Below are 19,750 nucleotides of genomic sequence, written 5' to 3' on the forward strand. Positions count from 1 at the left end.
GTCAATCCACCAAACCTGCACATCTTTGGACTGTGGGAAGAAACCGGAGCACCCGGAGGAAACCCACGCAGACACAGGGAGAATAGTGCGAACTCCACACAGTGGGGAACAAGTCAATATGTGACTTGTTCCATGGACCAGTGCCATGCTCTGACCAGGAGCTGAGGTTATACAGGCCCTCCCACATGGCCCAATCTCACCGGAACCAAATCCTGGCATCCATATAGTCCACTGCCGCTCAAGGTGCAGTTGAACATTCTTGGCTTCCAGCGTGTTTAACCTATGGTGACATGCCAGCACATGCAGCACTCACTACGTTTCTCAGCAATCTGCAAAAGCATTTCTTCAATGGTGTTAGCAGGTGGTCCACTAGGAACAATGTCATGCACCATATCCCGCAGCAGCTTCCTGCTTCAAACTAGATTGCCTTCTGGACTCGTACATCCCCCTGAGCCCAGTGTTCCAGGACCCATGAATCTTTGAAAAGGTTGTCCTTTCCGGCTACAGAAAAGGAGGGAAACAACAACAGCAGCCTCCAGGCATCTGCAAAAACCAGCAAACACAACCTGCAGCTGTGAACTGCTCTCAGAACTAAAAAGGCCAACTCCTTATTAGCAATAGTACGGTAGCACAGTGGTTAGCACAGTCACTTCACAGCTCCAGGGTCCCAGGTTCGATTCCCGGATTGGGTCACTTTCTGTGCTGAGTCTGCACGTCCTCCTCGTGTCGGCGTGGGTTTCCTCCGGGTGCTCCGGTTTCCTCCCACAGTCCAAAGATGTGCAGGTTAGGTGGATTGGCCATGCTAGATTATCCCTTAGAGTCCAAAAAAAAAGATTAGGTGGGGTTACGGGGATAGGGTGGAGGCGGGGGTTTAAGTAGGGTACTCTTTCCAAGAGCCGGTGCAGACCTGGTGGGCCGAACGGCCTCCTTCTGCACTGTAAATTCTATGATGCTTTGAATAGCCTTCAGATGTGAAGCTAGAGGCTGCTCACAGTCAAAGGGAGTTAAAGTGACCTTCAGCATAGAACCAAGATCAGGGCTCTATCCTGGAACTGTTTGGTAGGACAGGCAGGCAGCAGCTGTAGTTGCCCCTGTTATAGGTATCCATAATATTTAAAGATGGCTTGAAGGCCTCATGGACGAAAAGCCCCCCCCCCCCCCCCAGCCCAGGGGCGACCCCTGACCTGGTAGGCTTCAGCCCTTCAACCAAGACTTACCCCACCAGGGGGCCCCACCCCTCCACCCCCAACGCCCCCCCCCCCCCACCCCCCAAGCACTGGGACAGCAACTTCTATGCCCCTGAGCTGCATGCCTGAAAATGGAAATGGCTACTCACCTCCTCAGTTTCCCTCAGCAGCCATTACGCCAGCTACACGTTTTTAAAAAGGATTGCTAAACGGCACCCACATAATATCTCACTGGGGAGCTGGTTTATTCACAGGAGGTCGCTGCATTTGACTTCAATCTTGCTAATGAGATGGAAATGGGGCTGGTTTAGCACAGGGCTAAATCGCTGGCTTTGAAAGCAGACCAAGGCAGGCCAGCAGCATGGTTGAATTCCCGTACCAGCCTCCCCGAACAGGCGGCGGAATGTGGCGACTAGGGGCTTTTCACAGTAACTTCATTGAAGCCTACTTGTGACAATAAGCGATTTTCATTTCATTTCATTTCATGAGAGTCAATGATATGCTTCCCATATTTGGGCATGATCCGGAACTCACCATCGAAAGCGGGATGGTTCGATAGCAAACTGATTCGCCCCTTTAGTTTGTAAGCTAAACAATAGCTTACAAACATCTAATTTCATTGCAAGATTTAAACCAGATGGAACTGAATCTTAATTTAACCAGGGAGCTCAGATCCGCACCGAGTGCAACACTGTGGTTAAATTGTGCCCTGTATCTTTAAACACTGGCTGCAGTATGTGTTCTTCAACCATCCTCAAATCCTCTGGTGTCACAGGTGTCAATGCTAAATCTCTTTCAACCATTATTTTTGAATCATACCGGTCAGCATTTTACCTGACTTGTGGAACCCTGCCCCAACATGAGTTTCAATCTTCCGCAGAGAGAGTATAAGCATTTACAGGAAAAGAACTGTGCACAGTGTACATGCCCTAACATGTACACTCTAACCTGAAGAATGGGGTGAACTGGGATGGGTTATGATCGAATACAGATATCACAGTGGCAAATGTGGTGTTTTGCAGTGTTAATGTGAGGAAAACCAACAAGTAATAAACTGAGCTGTCTATAGCAAGCACCTGATGAAGTTACATTATGATATAGCTTCCACTGTAACTAATTGCCCAAGTTTAAAAAAAAAAATCAATTCTCACATTATGGGCTGGATTCTGCCAAAATGGGACTATGTCCCCACGCTGGCATAAAAATCTGGGGTTTTACTCTGGAGTTTCCTGCAGAAAAGATGAGCTGATTCAATGACCTGCAGGGGGCTAGCAGGGACTCAGAGTAGTTCACGCAGCTTTAGCTGCGGATATGGGCCCCCGGATTTTGAGTCCGTGCATGCGCACGGCGGCGGCCTCCAGTGGCCGCGCCAAGCGCCATGGCGGACCCAGGCCACAGAGGCAGATGAATAATGTAGACCTCCACGATCGGCCATGTGCCCGAAGATCTAACCCCGCCGATCTGTCCCCTGGCCACCTATAAGGCTCCCTTGGTGTCCGATCCCCCCATCCCGGACTGAGTCCGCAGCCGCCACGCCAGCATCCCGACCAGCAATAGGTGGTTAGAACCTCGCCGTTGGGAACTCGGCCGGTCGGGAGCGAAGGATCGCTGGGCAGGCCTCTGGTAAGGGCCCTCAGCCGCTCAGAGTACTCCCTGAACACGGCGATTCTTGGGCCCCAGAGAACCGCTGGACCAGTGCCGGGCCGGATTCGGTGTGAAATTGGATTCTCTGCTCCCGCACCGAAGCGATTTTGGCGCGGGGCTGCGGAGAATCTAGCCCCACCTGTTTGTGCCTTGCTCGTGCCATAAGTAATAGATTTTACCACTTTGTTTTGCCAATCAGGTGGACAAATTCCTGTGATATTGGTAAGATGCTATGATTGGCCATGGTACATCCTTACATTTGCATACTGTATTGTGAATATATCCTGTCAAACAGGAATACTGCTTTTGAAACATCTCTAATGTTGTCTTGTTATTTACGTTCAGCATTAATTGCTTATTTGGTGGAGTATTTATGTTTCGCTTTCTTTTTTTTTGCAAAAATATACTTTATTCGTAAAACAACAGAAAGAACATTACATAAATTTCAAAATGGCCATCACAAAATATGCAATAATAATCAGGTTTTCTACAGACATCATGTTGCTCTCCTGAGGTGCTTCAATACAGTCAAAGAAATATTACAGATATTTCAAAATGTTGATTGCAAATGGTGCAAAAGTTTTTAAGTTGTCTACATAGATCAAGTTGTATTCTGAGGTGCTTCAATACAATTGTGATACATGTAATATTAACTGTATACATTCAATGTGAGTCATACAGCCCAATCAGGGTTCAACACAGTTCCCCTGCCCTCAGTTCACTATGGCTGAAAGGTCTACGCACAGCTTGATGGTCATCAGGGTTAGGGTGATGTTGGGCACGTTAATTCCCGGCTTTTCTAGAGGTTTGTACATCATGTCCCTTCGAACACGGTCCGTTTATGACCCCAAGATGAAGCGGAAAATGACTCAGGTAATTGTCACAGCACAGTGGTAACGGGCCAGACCTGCACCATGCACAATAACACCGAGAGTGCCTCACACCTGATGGCCAGATTCTTGCCTGCAATGGAGAGGGAGCGTCGCTCCCACATGCCCAGTTTTTGGTTCATTATACCTACTTGCTCCTTCTAGTTTTTAACACATGCCCATGTCCCAGCACCATTTGGCCATCTGACCTGACGGTGACGGGGAACAAGGTATCGGTCAGCCCTGTTCCCATAGAACCTGGCCTTGCCGCTATTTGCCATGATTTACCTTGGCATCCGAGGCCAGTTTGAAATGGTCGCAGATGTTGATCAGTCTATGCATCGACAGCGGATGCGAGCAGAAGACAGTGAAGTCCTCCATGTACAGTCTTTGACTTGAGTGCCTCCACTCCAGGGGATCGTCACTCCTCTGCATCCTTCCTGTGAGGGAACCAGCAAGAGGGAATAAAATCTACTTGACCTTTTCCTCACCAAAGTGCATCTGTGCATGACAGCACAGAACGTTTCCCTACCAGAAGCAATCTCTGAAATGAGATGGATATCGCTCGTTTTTGTTGTTTCCATCCCCAATGTAATTGCACCACAAGGTAATTAATTTAAAGAGAGTATGGTTTCATTGAAAAGTAGCAAACTCTTAAATTAAGGTTTATTAAAACTTTTCGGGCGGGGTGGTTCTGTTCCTGGTTCTGGTCACATCGTCAGGTTACTGAGGAGCGAACGACACAAAATTGCTCATTCCAACTCATCCCGCGCCTCCCAAACCACGTCTCTTGAATTTGAGGCGTGCATGAGCAGATTACAATCGGTAAAACTCAGTGTAGCGAAACGAAATGGCTCCCGTCTCACTCAAAACTGTCACCTGACATATAAACTCCACCCAACAGGTGAGATTGCCATGCTGCCACTGCCTCAGTGCCCAGAGGACATTGACTGTCAGTCATCGGGAGGCCCATGCGATTGGGTCTTGAGCCGACAGTCCTCAGATATTGGACCCTCCCCAGCCAATCGCAATGAGAGCTGCCTGTATTGTTACTACTCTCTGGGTGCTGTAGTTCCGATTGGGTCAATCCTGTCACGGGGAAGACTACAGTCCCCAGAATACTTTGCAAATTGTAGAAGTAAAACAATATAAGCATAAATGTGAAATGTGACCCCCCCCACCCCTCGCCCCAACAAACAAACATGTTGTGCAAAAGGCTTTGTTACGATAGGTTCATCCACTAATTCAAAAACGTAACCCTTAAGGGAAGCATTGGCTCTTTGGGTAGTGCGTGACTTAGAACGAAAAGCCCAACACTTCGGCAATTGTCACACGGAAATTTGACGTTTGATTGCTTCCTGCTTCTCGGTACTCAAACACAATGAAATAACAAGTGGATCCAGATTGAGCCGCTCCAGGAAACTTACAACTCAAAGCAGTGGCGGCGAGGAGGAGGGGGGATAACTCAATCGCACCGATCACCATCCTCAACATCTGTCTCACTCCCTCTCCCTCTTAGAAACGAAAGTATCTTTGAGTGGGAGCGAGAAACCTGCTCGAGTTCAGTCCGGGCTGCCAAGCTTGTGAGGACATTCCAGATACCTGCAATGCTGCCGACTGCCGCAATCACTCTGCCAGGTATGAGGACGGGCAAGCGAAGAAGTTACTCCTGACGGAATCCACATTCCCTCTTGCTGCAGCCTTCAGCCAAAACTTTCCCCCACCCGCGGTCAAATCAAACTGAGATGTGTGTGTTTGCTTTCTGGTAGCTTTGCTGCCTTTGAACTATCTTTTGTTTTCTCCCCCGACTTTTAGATCTGTTGGAGTAATACCGCTACCTCCGATTGCCTCTGAAAGTGGGTTTTACAAAAGCACAGACTGTACAAGAATGGTGGTTTTCAGCGGCTCTCTGAAGGTGAAGATCGGCGAGGCTGTGGACCTGAAACCAACCCGATGCGCCCTGAGGCATTCAATATCCAGCAAAAGTTACCAGCTACTGGATCCATATGTGATGGTGAAGGTTGATAACCGGAGGGTCGGGCAGACTGTCACTAAACAGAAAACCAGCCAGCCCACTTTTAACGAGGACTTCAACACCCACATCTGGAGAAGCAGTGAGATCGAACTCACCGTTTTCCACGACACTCCTATCGGATACGATGACTTCGTGGCTAATTGCACCTTACAGTTCGAGGAATTGCTGAAAAATGGCACGAAAACCTTTGAAGGCTGGGTAAGCTGTCACTATCAGAGTCCAACTTGCTTTTGACCATTCATTGGAATGTGCTTCACACAATGTTCACATGTGGGCAGTTTTTGCATTAGTACTGACCATTAAACTATAGTGAGATTTCACCCCCCCCCCCCCAACCTCTACATGATCTTCAATCCACATCGTCTGGTTTGCTGTCCATTACAGCTGTAGTAAATGTGAAAGACTGTTCTTATCTTTCACTTTAATAGACTACATAGATGCATAATAATCCCCCTTGCGTTAATGTAAATCATTTATATGCATTACAATTCCCATTATGAAACAGAAAGTTTGCACAGTGAACTGTCTCCAAAGGCAAAACAGTGACCAGATTACAGCAGCCACGAACTCCTCAGTGAGGTGGCACAATGTATTTAAATGCCATTCTGCTAAAAGAAGAGGAAAAACATATGCATTCTGTAAATGAATGTTGTCTGTAAGCATTTTTTAAAAATCCAGGCAAGCGATTGTTATACCATAGGAGAGGAGAAAAGTTAGTTAATTCCAACGACTCAGCATTATTACAAATTCCAGGAAACATTTGCTGAATACTGATTCATCCCATGACGAGAAGTGGCATAAACCCTTTCTTCAGTGGCACTGGTGGACCTGTTGTAAAATCCAGAGCCTGTAAACTACCATGAGTTGCTCCATGTTTGGGATGGAGGTACACAGACCAGGTTTCCAAGTTCCATATCGTGTGTCCTCTGAGCCCCAGGAGCAGAATCAAAGATTGACTTGGCTTTATGCTCGATCACAATCTTGATACTGCTGCTGGGCTTAGGTAAGATTCAGTTCTCCTCTCCTCACTCTCTTGTTTTTTTTTGGGGGGGGGAAAGGCAGGAACAGGCTACTGAGTTGGATGATCAGTCATGATGATAATGAATAATGGAGCAGGCCCGATGGGCCGAATGGCCTCCTATTGGCTCCTATTTTCTATGTTGTGTCTGAATATCCTGGCGCTGGCTGTTCTCTAGTCCTGTGTATGAACGAGGACCTGGAGGAAGACCAATATTGTGGTACCAGGTCATGGGACTGGTTTCAAACCATGGAGCAGAGTTCAGTCTGCTCATCTCCCTAAACTAACACGGGCACATTTCCCACAAAGATCACTCAATAGCAACCAAGAGTGTAGATTTCTGCTACTTCTACCACCCCAATCCAGGGTGCTGATGCCAATTGTAATGCCTCGACTCCTGTCTTGCTGAGATGAGTTAACTAAGCCCAGATTAATTGTGTGGGTACATGATCTGCACGGCTGAGTCCCACACAGTCAAACCCATTTACCCGTAAAGCAGTTTGGGAGGCTTATCTCCAAGCTCTTGTTTCTCTACTGCTGCTTTAATGCTATATTTTATGTGAATTACCACCCACTCTTCATTAATCTGGATCCACACTTTTCCAGTATGTCCTATTTTAGCACATGACATGTCTGCAAAACAATTTGCTCTTGCCTTTGCGCCTGGTTCTGAATGCAACTTCAATTGCATTTGGAAGGGTGGGGGTGGAATGATCTGCCACGCTTGTATTTTAACAAGCTGTTAGTAACATTGATTTTGAATAAAATGCTGTTTCATTGCTGCCTCTGAGAAAGGGCTTTAGGAAGGGGAGAAGCTAAAGTTGTTTATTCGCCTGCCTGCTGTTGACTCAAGCTTTGCTTCATCTCAGTAAACAGGTTTTCTAGCAACAATCTTTTTTTTGTTTGGTATTTTTGGATATCCTGATTTCCCCGGGACAGTGTTGAGTTGGGTTATTTTACCAAATGCGGCCTCAGTGCTGCCTCTCCTTCTGCAAGGTTGTATAGGTTTGTACTTTCTCAAGCAGTACGTCAATCATGTGATCTGACTCATTGTTCCAATGGTTCATGAGGTTATGCCAGGAGCAGTATGTCTGGCTACATCTTGCTATAAACAGGAAGAGGTGTGATAGCCTGTAATTCTTAGGTAATCCTCACCCACTGGAAACAGGTGTAACAGACAGGAGTGTGAATCTGAGGGGATTCCTAATGCAGGTCATAATCTTTATCATATACACAAATGAACCCAGAATGTCAGGATTTGAAGTATGTACAGAAGATATGGTATCTCAGTGGTTAGCACAGTTGCTTCACAGCTCCAGGGTCCCACGTTCGATTCCCAGCTTGGGTCACTGTCAGTGTGGAGTTTGCACTTTCTGCCTGTCTCTGCGTGGGTTTCCTCCGGATGCTCCGGTTTCCTCCCACAGTCCAAAGATGTGCGGGTTAGATGGATTGGCCATGCTAAATTGTCCAATAAGAATAGATAGGGTTACTGGGTTACAAGGATATGGTGGAGGTGTGGGCTTAAGTAGGGTGAGCTTTCCAAGGGCCAGTGCAGACTCAATGGGCCGAATGGCCTCCTTCTGCACTGTAAATTCTATGATATACAGGGATATGCCAGTGTTGCATTCTCAACTACATTCATTTAACAAAGAATAATGAAATTTAGGGAATTTGCATGTGATGAGATATGTTCAGTATTTGACTTTTGGCCAGCCCAGTTTCATTCCGACTAGTGGTTGAAAAGGTTGTTCCCAAATTTTCACCATTATTTGACTTGGTTCTTGCTTCTCTGGTGCCTTTCTTTGGTACTCATTGAGTTTGCTGATTTGGACAGAAGCACTGTGTAGAAAGCAAAGAATAATGTACATCTTTTAGGCCAAGAGAGGTGCCAAGGGTCTCACACAATCCCAGAGAATTAGTTGCTCCGTGAGGAAGCACTGACACAGAGCCTGCTTGCTGAAGTGAAATCTGTCCATTGGTTAACAGCGGGATACGATCTTTCCTTTCCAGCCGAGCGGAGGAACTTTGCTGATGTCCTTCTCTATGGTATACTTGCCTTTATTAGCCGAGGAGGCAGGCAGGTTATGCTGGAACTGTATAAAACATTGGTTAGGTCACAGCTAGAATATTGTGTGCAGTTCTGGAATCCACATTATAGGAAGGATGTGATAGCACTGGAAAGGGTACAGATGAGATTTACCAGGATGTTGCCTGGGCTGGTGAGTGTTAGTTATGAAGTGAGATTGGACAGACAGGGTTGTTTCTCTGGAGCAGAGGAGACCGAGGGAGGACATTATTGAGATGTATAAAATTATGAGGGGCATAGATAGAGTAGACAGGGAGACACCTTTCCCCTGGTGGAGGGATCAATGACCAGGGGGCATAGATTTAAGGTAACGGGCAGGAGGTTTATATGGGGATGTGAGGAAAAATGTTTTCATCCAGAGGGTGATGGGAATCTGGAACTCACTGCCTGAAAAGAGTGGTGGAGGCAGAGACCCTCATAACATTTAAGAAGCATTTAGATGTGCACTTGCGATGCCAAGACATCCAAGTCTGTGGGCCAAGTGTCCGAAAATGGGATTAGAATACTGAGATGATTATTTTTGACTGGTCCAGATGTGATGGGCCGAAGGGCCTTTCCTGTGCTGTGGACTTTTATAACTCTAAGATGCTAAGACGGCATCTACCTCTGCTGAAGTATGTCTGAAATTTCTATGTCATAAACTTCGTTCGACCTTGTGTTAAAATTCAATTTGGTCTGAGCTCAGTAGTCACATTCTCGCCTATGAGTCATAAGCTTGAAGTAGATTCAAATCACTCACCAGATACTTGAGCAAATATTCTTGGTTGCCATGCCATGCAGTGCAGAGGGAAGTATATACTGCTCACGGTGCTATTGTTCCGATGAGAATTTAAACCAAGATTCTGTCATCCCAGGTGGTCATCGCTAGGCATTGTTTAAAGAAGAACTAGTTTTCCTAATGGCCTAGCAAACATTTTTCCTTCAGCCTGCATTGCTACAACAGAGTATCTAGTCATTTATCTCATTGCTGTTTATGGGAAATTGCTGCGGCAAATTGACTCACTTTAGCTTGCATTAGAGTATTGGCTACTGAGTGTAGTTCATTGGCTGTGAAGCCCTTTGAAATATTGAGAACATGAAAATTGTTAAGTAGATATAAGTTTTAATTCTTTTCTCTTTCCTTTCCAGTTTTTCTCAAGGAACGGATGTTTCTAAATATTTGATATTTACATCTAACTGAGACATGTTATTTCAAAGTTATGATGAATGTAGAAATTGATATACTATATTTCATATTTCTGACAGTAACATTATTTTTTTAAAAACCTGGTTTAAAATTTATACAGGCAGTATGTTTGCTAAAGCTGTAATTACGGAGTCATTAAAGGATTCCAACTACTTACTTAGTTACGGATAAAGGGCAAATGGAATCTTGTTTTGAACGCTGGAGATTCCTGGAGTGTCAATTTATGGGGGAGTGGTGTTTAGTCCTCGGTAAGCAGACCATGGAACTTAGTTGGAATCAGATGTTGTAATCACTGAAGGTGCCAGATCTGTCGGTAGTTTTGCAGTTTGAGTCTGACAAGACAGAAGTGTACTGGATCTGGTCCTGAAAGGCTCTTTCTCTCCAAAGCAAGTAATCTATTTGTTAGCTTTATTTATAAGTGGCATTTATTGGGTTGCTTAATTTGAGCTAGTAGCAAGTATAGATAACAAGTTCAAGTTTTTCCTTTTGTCTAACAACTGTTTAACTGATAATAGTAAAGTTATTTCTTTGATGTTTGTGTGGTTAATTCTCTGTTTAAATTAAAGTTTGTTTTAACATAAAAGATACTGATTGGTCAGAGTCATCACTCCTGGGGTGAAGTATCCTTTCCTCGCCGTTTTACAAATTAAAAAACTTGTTTGGGGTTCTTTTCCAATATCATAACAAATGTAGGGGCCTGATCTGGCAACCTAACAAAGTACGAAAACATTGACTTTGGTTGGAATTCAGCAAAGCCATTGTTTGTTTGATATAAAATGGTTTATAGTATAATTTATAAAAGTGACAATTTGAAATCTGTTTTTTGTAAAAGATTATTATGTCTCTGTTGAGCCTCGGGCGTGCTGGGGAACCTGGCAGCGCGGTTGAGATGGGATACAGTTTTAAGACTTGTACTTGAATCCAGCTGGAATGGTCAATGTTTTTTTTCTTGGGTAAATATCTGAATGTAGTTGCAAATGGACACTTTATTAAGCTAGGCATGAAGACTACATTAGAAATCCTACAAAAGTCGGGGTGAGAAATAGAGACGTCATACAGATGAAGTTTAGGTTTTCTCTGGGGTTATGTCAAATTAAAGAATAGTCATCCAGTTTTACTGCATGGAAAGAGGCCCTTCAACCCATCATGTCTCTGCCAGCCATCAAGCACCTATCTATTCGAATTCCATTTTCTAGCCCTTGGCCCATACCCTTGTATGCTATGGCATTTGAAGTGTTCATCTAAATGCTTCTTAAATGTTGAGGGTTCCCACCTCATTCACCCTTCCAAGCAGTGAGTTCCAGATTCCCACCACCTTCTGGGTGAAAATAACTTTCCTCAAATCCCCTCTAAATCTCCTGCACATATCTTAAATCTATGACCCCTAGTTATTGACCCCTCTACTAAAGGGGAAGGTTTCTTCCTATCGACCCTATCTGTATCCTTCATAATCTTGTGCACCTCAATCAGGTTCCCCCCTCAGCCTTCTCTGCTCTAAGGAGAGCAAGCCTTCTCTGCTCTAAGGAGAGCAATCCCAGCCTAACCAGCCTCTCTCCATAGCTGAAATTCTCCTGCCCAGCAAACATCCTGATGAATCTCCTCTGCACCCTTTCTACTGCAATCACATCCTTCCTATAGTGTGACGACCAGAACTGCACACACAATGTTTGTTTGTGCTACCCTTGACGTACACTTGATATTGATTTGTCCTGAGGTAAATAAATGAATAGAAAGACAAAACTTGCATTTATGTAGCACCTTTCACAATCTAGTGGATATCCCAAAACATTTCTCAGGCAATTTAAGTTATTTTTGGAAATGTGGTCACTCTAGTAACGCGTGACTCAATAGCACACAGAAAGTCCGAGAAACAACAATGAGATAAATGAACAGGTGAAGCGCGATCTATCCGAATTGCAACAAGTCCTCTGATCAGTGCGTTTAGCCGGGTATTTCTCAGCCGAGAAACGCCACTACTGGGACTCTGGGTCAATTCAGGGCCTTAGCAGGGAATGCCCTGACGAGGTTGCACTTAGTCCCGTTTCCTGCACTGAGGAGCCTCAACTCACCTATAAGGGTGTCCCTGGGCCCCCGCCATACTCTGTCTCATATGCTCAGGGCACCCTTGGCCTGATCCCTGGCATGGGAATATTGCAGGCTTGGCACCTTGGCAGTGCCAGGCTGGCACCCAGCTGGTACTGCCAGGGTGCCAGGCTGGCTGTGCCAGGGTTCCCAAGTGGCACCAGCCGTTCCAAGGGTGCCACCCTGCCCAGAGTGCAAGCACCTGGGGGCCTCCGATCCCCTTGGAGACCCCCATGAGTTCCATTCCGTCTGGTTCCGGTTTGTGGAGACCAGCACTGAAAGGCGCTCACCAGAGGTCTCCGAGGAGAAGGGGTAGATCCTTGGGCCTTGGTTGGAAGCATGTTAGAGTGAGACTAGCTGTCTCACACTGAAATGCAGATTTGCAAAATAGTGCTAGCGCCCACAACGGGTGGAATTCAGATCGTAACGTAATCGTGTTGGATCTCACGAGGCGTGGCGAGCCTATTAATTCCGATCTCCCAGCATTTACGGCTGTACCACCTTTCGGGTGCAATGCTGCTGGTAGATTGCACCCGTAGTCTCTTTTGGCACACTAGCACAGTGGTTAGCACTGTTCCTTCACAGCGCCAAGGACCCGGGTTCGATTCCTGGCTTGGGTCACTGTCTGTGCGCAGTCTGCACGTTGTCCCAGTGTCTGCGTGGGTTACCTCCGGGTGCTCCAGTTTCAAAGAACAAAGAAAAGTACAGCACAGGACCAGGCCCTTCGGCCCTCCAAGCCCGTGCCGACCATGCTGCCCGACTAAACTACAATCTTCTCCACTTCCTTGGTCTGTATCCCTCTATTCACATCCTATTCATGTATTTGTCAAGATGCCCCTTAAATGTCACTATCGTCCCTGCTTCCACCACCTCCTCCGGTAGCGAGTTCCAGGCACCCACTACCCTCTGTGTAAAAAAAAAAAAACTTGCCTCGTACATCTACTCTAAACCTTGCCCCTCTCACCTTAAACCTATGCCCCTAGTAATTGACCCCTCTACCCTGGGGAAAAGCCTCTGACTATCCACTCTGTCTATGCCCCTCATAATTTTGTAGACCTCTGTCAGGTCGCCCCTCCACCTCCGTCGTTCCAGTGAGAACAAACCGAGTTTATTCAACCGCTCCTCAAAGCTAATGCCCTCCATACCAGGCAACATTCTGGTAAATCTCTTCTGCACCCTGTCTAAAGCCTCCACATCCTTCTGGTAGTGTGGCGACCAGAATTGAACACTATACTCCAAGTGTGGCCTAACTAAGGTTTTATACAGCTGCAACATGACTTGCCAATTCGTATACTCAATGCCCCAGCCAATGAAGGCAAGCATGCCGTATGCCTTCTTATAGACTACCTTCTCCACCTGTGTTGCCCCTTTCACTGACCTGTGGACCTGTACACCTAGATCTCTCTGACTTTCAATACTCTTGAGGGTTCTACCATTCACTGTATATTCCCTACCTGCATTAGACCTTCCAAAATGCATTACCTCACATTTGTCCGGATTAAACTCCATCTGCCATCTCTCCACCCAAGTCTCCAAACAATCTAAATCCTGCTGTATCCTCTGACAGTCCTCATCGCTATCCGCAATTCCACCAACTTTTGTGTTGTCTGCAAACTTACTAATCAGACCAGTTACATTTTCCTCCATCATTTATATACACTACAAACAGCAAAGGTCCCAGCACTGATCCCTGCGGAACACCACTAGTCACAGCCCTCCAATTAGAAAAGCATCCTTCCATTGCTACTCTCTGCCTTCTATGACCTAGCCAGTTCTGTATCCACCTTGCCAGCTCACCCCTGATCCCGTGTGACTTCACCTTTTGTACTAGTCTACCATGAGGGACCTTGTCAAAGGCCTTACTGAAGTCCGTATAGACAACATCCACTGCCCTACCTGCATCAATCATCTTTGTGACCTCCTCGAAAAACTCTTTATCAAGTTAGTGAGACACGACCTCCCCTTCACAAAACCATACTGCCTCTCACTAATGCGTCCATTTGCTTCCAAATGGGAGTAGATCCTGTCTCAAAGAATTCTCTCCAGTAATTTCCCTACCACTGACGTAAGGCTTACCGGCCTGTAGTTCCCTGGATTATCCTTGCTACCCTTCTTAAACAGAGGAACAACATTGGCTATTCTCCAGTCCTCCGGGACATCACCTGAAGACAGTGAGGATCCAAAGATTTCTGTCAAGGCCTCAGCAATTTCCTCTCTAGCCTCCTTCAGTATTCTGGGGTAGATCCCATCAGGCCCTGGGTACTTATCTACCTTAATATTTTTCAAGACGCCCATAACCTCGTCTTTTTGGATCTCAATGTGACCCAGGCTATGCACACCCCCTTCTCCAGACTCAGCATCTACCAATTTCTTCTCTTTGGTGAATACTGATGCAAAGTATTCATTTAGTACCTCGCCCATTTCCTCTGGCTCCACACATAGATTCCCTTGCCTATCCTTCAGTGGGCCAACCCTTTCCCTGGCTACCCTCTTGCTTTTTATGTGCGTGTCAAAAGCCTTGGGATTTTCCTTAACCCTATTTGCCACCTAACCCTATTTCCTCCCGCAAAGTCGCGAAAGACGTGCTGTTAGGTGAATTGGACATTCTGAATTCTCCCGCAGTGTATCCGAACAGGCGCCGGAGTGTGGCGAATTGGGGATTTTCACAGTAACTTCATTGCAGTGTAGTGTAAGCCTCTTTGTGACAATAATAAAGATTATTGATATTATTTTATTGATGTTGATTGAAGGATTAATGTTGACCAGGCACTAGGAGAATTGCACTGTTCCTCCTTCAACACTGCCATTGGATCTTTTAGGCCAGGATAAGGCAGGCAGGGTCTTGGTTTAAAAATCTCATTTAAAGATGACAGCTGAACAGTGCAGCACTGAGGCGGCAACTTACATAATGTGCTGACAATACAGCAGTGGGTGTCACGGATGGAATTTGCATGTTCCTTTTACTACCTGTGATCAATATGTGAATAGTATGTGTTGTCCGACCTTCCAGTCATTGTCCTAATTTAACTAATCCCAGCAGCAAGCTTTTGTTGAGGTTTCTATAAAAGGTTATTTTTTTATCTCATATTTGCTATGGCTTGTTGATTGCACATTCTGTGTTGTCGTTTGACACCTTGAAATTCACCCAGCCTAGTTTGGACGACTGATAATAATAACCTTTCATTGTCACAAGTATGAAGTTACTGTGAAAAGCCCCTAGTCGCCACATTCCGGAACCTGTTCGGGTAAGCTGGTACGGGAATTGAACCCGCGTTGCTGGCCTTGTTCTGCATCACAAACCAACTGTTTAGCCCACTGAGCTAAACCAGCTCATAATCATCATAATACAATGGAAGGTTGATGCGATCCATTCACCTTTGTCCAACACACATCAAGTTTCAATGTTTCATTTGCCCGTGGTGAAGTAGAGAGGAGGGTCAGCTGCAATGCTATAGCTCTTCTGTTGATGGTCCATCCTGAAACAAAGGGATGTGTGAATTCTCTGGATGGATGTGAATGCCCATATTTAGTTTGCCGCTTGCTTGAAACTTGTGACTGCCCGGAGCTCAAAATGCTAAAGGTCACATGATTTGCTGCAGCTATTTTACTAATTTGCGCTCCAAATTTTAAAATATTGACTGCAAGTTCTAAATTTACTGTAACGTGACATGGACTAAACCCATGGCCCTCTTTGCTCAGAGCTGAGTGCTACCACTGAACCAAGACTGAGATCTTAATGACTCTTTTAATCTAAAAAATCCTTTGGTGGAATCCTTTGAGAGGCAGTGGGTGTCTCGGGCTGCTGCCTGAGTGCTGGCAAGAGTCCTGCATCACCTCCTTTCTGGAAGGCGCATCATACTGTGCTCCACTCAGACACTTGGCAGACCTTTCATATGGGATCAGGGAACCCAAAGGTGAAAATGCCACCCAACAAGATGTACTGGTCATCAGAGGATGGCAGCTCAATTGGGAGGCAGTGGCAGATGCCGGTCCAACACCCATTTGAGGCCTAGGGTCTTTGCTGGATCCCAGGCCAGAAGTGAGTGATGATGGGAAGGGGGTTGTGGTGTGGGGGTTGTGAGGAGGGGTCAGGTGGGGAGAGTGGGTCAACTGCAAGTTGCTCTTGACAGACCCACTCCTGTAGCTGGGTCCCCTGATCAGGTACTGTGCCCTTGAAGAGGGATCCATACCCCCGAGAAGTCGACAAGCAGCTGCATGGTTTTGCTTGTTGTGCTCCCCCCTATGGTGAGTTCCCTGTCTGTTGCTGGGTTAATACAAGCGGTGATGGGATAAGACCCTTAAGTGGGCATTAATTGCCTATTTAAAACCTCAGTTAATGCAGGGCACAGACTTAATTGGGGTGGAGATGGGAAGACGGCAGGGTCTGTGCCGCTACTTTCCTGCTTGATAAAACCTTGTGATCAAACCCACCATGGGGGATGGGGACAAGATCCTGCCCTTAACTTTGAACACTGACTTTTGCTAAGTTAGCTGATCTCAGCCAGTACAGGATGGGGAAACAATGATATGGCTTGATTTGTAAGTAATTAAATGAGCACATGACTGCATTTGGCTGTGATGACCCTTTCTCCCTGAGCTGCACTGCCTGCTAACACTTATTATCTAAAACAAACACATGAGGAATGATTCCTTGGCAAGATGCTAGGACTGCTCTCTGCAGTAATAGGAATCCACTTCAGCATGAAAGAATGAGGAAACCTAGGATGCTATGTGTCATAACATACACCAGTATATTATGGTGCAGACACACACACATACACACACACTGATGGACATGCAGTGGGACCAATCAGCATACTCAACACCGCAGCCAATCACCAGTGAGAGCATACGCACTATAAAGACAGGGGACAGGAGAGTTCCCGCTCATTCTAGTAGCAGCCAGCTCGGAGCACAGAGCTCACAGCCTGCAACACAGACATTCACCATGTGCTGAGTGCATCACCTGGTTAGGACTAGGCAAGGGTCAACAGTTAAAGTTGGTATTGCATTTACCCACAGTTCAAGTATGTTAATATAGTTAACCTTATAATAAAATAGAGTTGCACCACTTCCAGTGTTGGTGACCTGTTTGTGATCCAGAACACCCAACACATCACTATGTACAAACACATGAAACTGATATGGAATGCAATGAATATAAGACAATTACTCCCAGTGCTGATGCTCCAGTGAAATGGCACAGAATAAAATTCACACTCAACCCTTATTTCCCCGAGAAACAACAGTCTTGATGTTTTTGAGAAATTTGAATACTTTAGGTAAGATTTATGATGCAGGATGTCTTCTGGGCAGAGCAATAAGCAGATGTATTACTAAAGATTGCAGAATATTCTCGTGGAATTCCATTATTAGAAACAGTAAAGTGTTATCACGGTAAAGAGTTTCACTGTCTTTGAGTTCACACCATGAGGTTTGATTTGATTGTTCCTTCAGGTTACGTGGCAGATGGCATGAGTTAATGCCATCTAACATGGAGATTCATTCCCCACCTCCATGGTTGATACATTTACTAAGCAATTTGTTAGTCCAATTGTCATTTAAAAATAAAGCAAAGTAATATTGCTCATCAACTGAGGTAAATCCATTGGGGTGTAATCCCTACTTTAAGGTTTGAAAACATTGACCGGGACTTTCCGCTCCCGTTCGTTTAGGGCAGGTTCGGTTATGGGGACCGAAAATATCACAAGAACTGTAAAGTCGTGCTTTACGTTGGCATAAACGTGTGACGCGATTGTCCCCTCTCCCTGTCAGTGACTGGGCACAATTCACAGCATTCAATGCCGGAGACATTATTTGAATATATTACCAGGCCTCTACGGCCGAAACATCCCCCCCTTCAGAAAATCCAACCACGTCGGCGTGACGGCAAAATGGCATGAATCATGGCTGATCTCCCAAGGCATGCACCTGGTGAGCAGAATTCCGAGGGGAACGTAGGTGAGTACAGCATTTGGGGGGAGAGAGTCATGCCTGGGAACTGCCCAGAGCACAGTGCCATGGGACAGTGCCCAGGCATTGCCGGTGACGGGGTGGGGGGAGGGTTGTCTTGCAAGGGACTTCCATGGTGAACCGCCTGACTCTCTCTGTGCTGAAGATGGTGCCCCAAGCCTCGAATGTCTATAAGTTACTGGCGTGGTGGGCGAATCAGAGGCCACCCCGCCACTGATGTGTTGTGGAATGATCCTTTCAGGCTTCTTTTCGCAGTCCTGGACTGTACTGTGAAGAAAGTTGCCTTTGCTGTGGGGGGCTTCAATGCCGCTTTTCTCACCCGTCATCCACTTCAGCATGAAAGAATGAGGAAACCTATGGTGCTATGTACAATTTCCTTTGACAGGAAAATCTCTCCCATTAGCTCAGATTTTGCAGGCAATGGCAAAAGAATGACACTGAATGTTTGTTACGCTTAGAGCTGCCACAAACCCTTTGTGGGCTTTTTAGCAGTGAGTTACAGTCAGAGTGATTCTGATGTTGCACATATCACCGACAGAGGCCTTTGTGAACAGGGCAAGCCCAATCGGTCTTTTCAATCAATTGGCAGTCATGCGGAATCTAAATCAGGAAGTGAATGTGAAACAATGTACTGAAAGCAAAATAAAGAGAGGGAAATAAATGTGCGATAATTGGGAGAAAAATAAAAGAGCCAAAAAAATTCAAATGCCACAGCGTATGTTTGGTAGTAATCAAGATTTATTGCATCTATTTTAAAAAATCATTTAAAATGGAATGGAAAGCCTTAATTTTTTCCTGACATGTTTGATAGGTATCAAGTGGATAGCTCGCACAAATTCAGGCCTCTGATGTGTTTCAATGCTGAGTCCCTGAAGGAGGTCAGTGATGTATTCAGAATGGTTGGCATGGTGTGGCAGCATTGGGTTGTGAGATGCCCAGTTCTGGATAAGTTGATGTGAACGCGGGATGGAGCTGAGAGGCCGGCAAAGAGACACCGGGGAAATTGAGACCGGAAGTGACACTGGTCAGGATCGGGATTTATGAGACGCAGTGAGGTTGAGCTGGAGAAGGGCAGCATTTGATGTAGAAGCAGCCACAGAAAGATTTAGATAGGTTAAGTGAGGGGGAAACAAATTGATAAATGGAATATAATGTGGGAAAATGGGAACTTGTCCACTTTGGCAGGAAGAATAGAAAAGCAGTACAGCATTTAAATAGAACATAGTGTCGAAGGAGGCCATTCGGCCCATCGAGTCTGCACCGACCCACTTAAGCCCTCACTTCCACCCTATCCCCATAACCCCTCCTTAGTGACCTTTTTGGTCACTAAGGGCAATTTATCATGGCCAATCCACCTAACCTGCTTATGGACTGTGTGAGGAAACCTGAGCACCCGGAGGAAACCCACGCAGACACGGGGAGAACGTGCAGACTCCCCACAGACAGTGACCCAGCAGGGAATCGAACCTGGGACCCTGGCGCTGTGAAGCCACAGTGCTGCCCACTTGTGCTACCGTGATGCCCTGGTGAGAGGAATACAAAACTGTGGCCCTGAGGGATCTGTGTGCCTGATACTGGATATGAATCCGAAGAGACTGGTACAGCCAGTGATTAGGAAGGCAAATGGAATGTTGGTATTTATTGCGAAGAGAATGGAACATAAATGTCCG

General features: G+C 45.9%; 1 protein-coding gene across 2 annotated transcripts in view; it reads left to right on the forward strand.

Moving 5' to 3' along the window:
* Nucleotides 1-4,893: 4,893 nt before the first annotated feature.
* prkcha (protein kinase C, eta, a) overlaps nucleotides 4,894-19,750 on the forward strand; it is a 302,477-nt gene continuing 287,620 nt past the window's right edge. The window contains exons 1-2 of one of the 2 annotated variants that reach the window (XM_072491907.1): nucleotides 4,894-5,338; nucleotides 5,516-5,933. In XM_072491907.1, coding sequence (XP_072348008.1) covers nucleotides 5,589-5,933 — 345 coding nt within the window. In that variant the 5' untranslated portion in view covers nucleotides 4,894-5,338; nucleotides 5,516-5,588. The other variant, XM_072491914.1, reaches the window with a different exon arrangement.

Source organism: Scyliorhinus torazame, chromosome 2 (assembly GCF_047496885.1).
Source record: "Scyliorhinus torazame isolate Kashiwa2021f chromosome 2, sScyTor2.1, whole genome shotgun sequence".
NCBI lineage: Eukaryota > Metazoa > Chordata > Chondrichthyes > Carcharhiniformes > Scyliorhinidae > Scyliorhinus > Scyliorhinus torazame.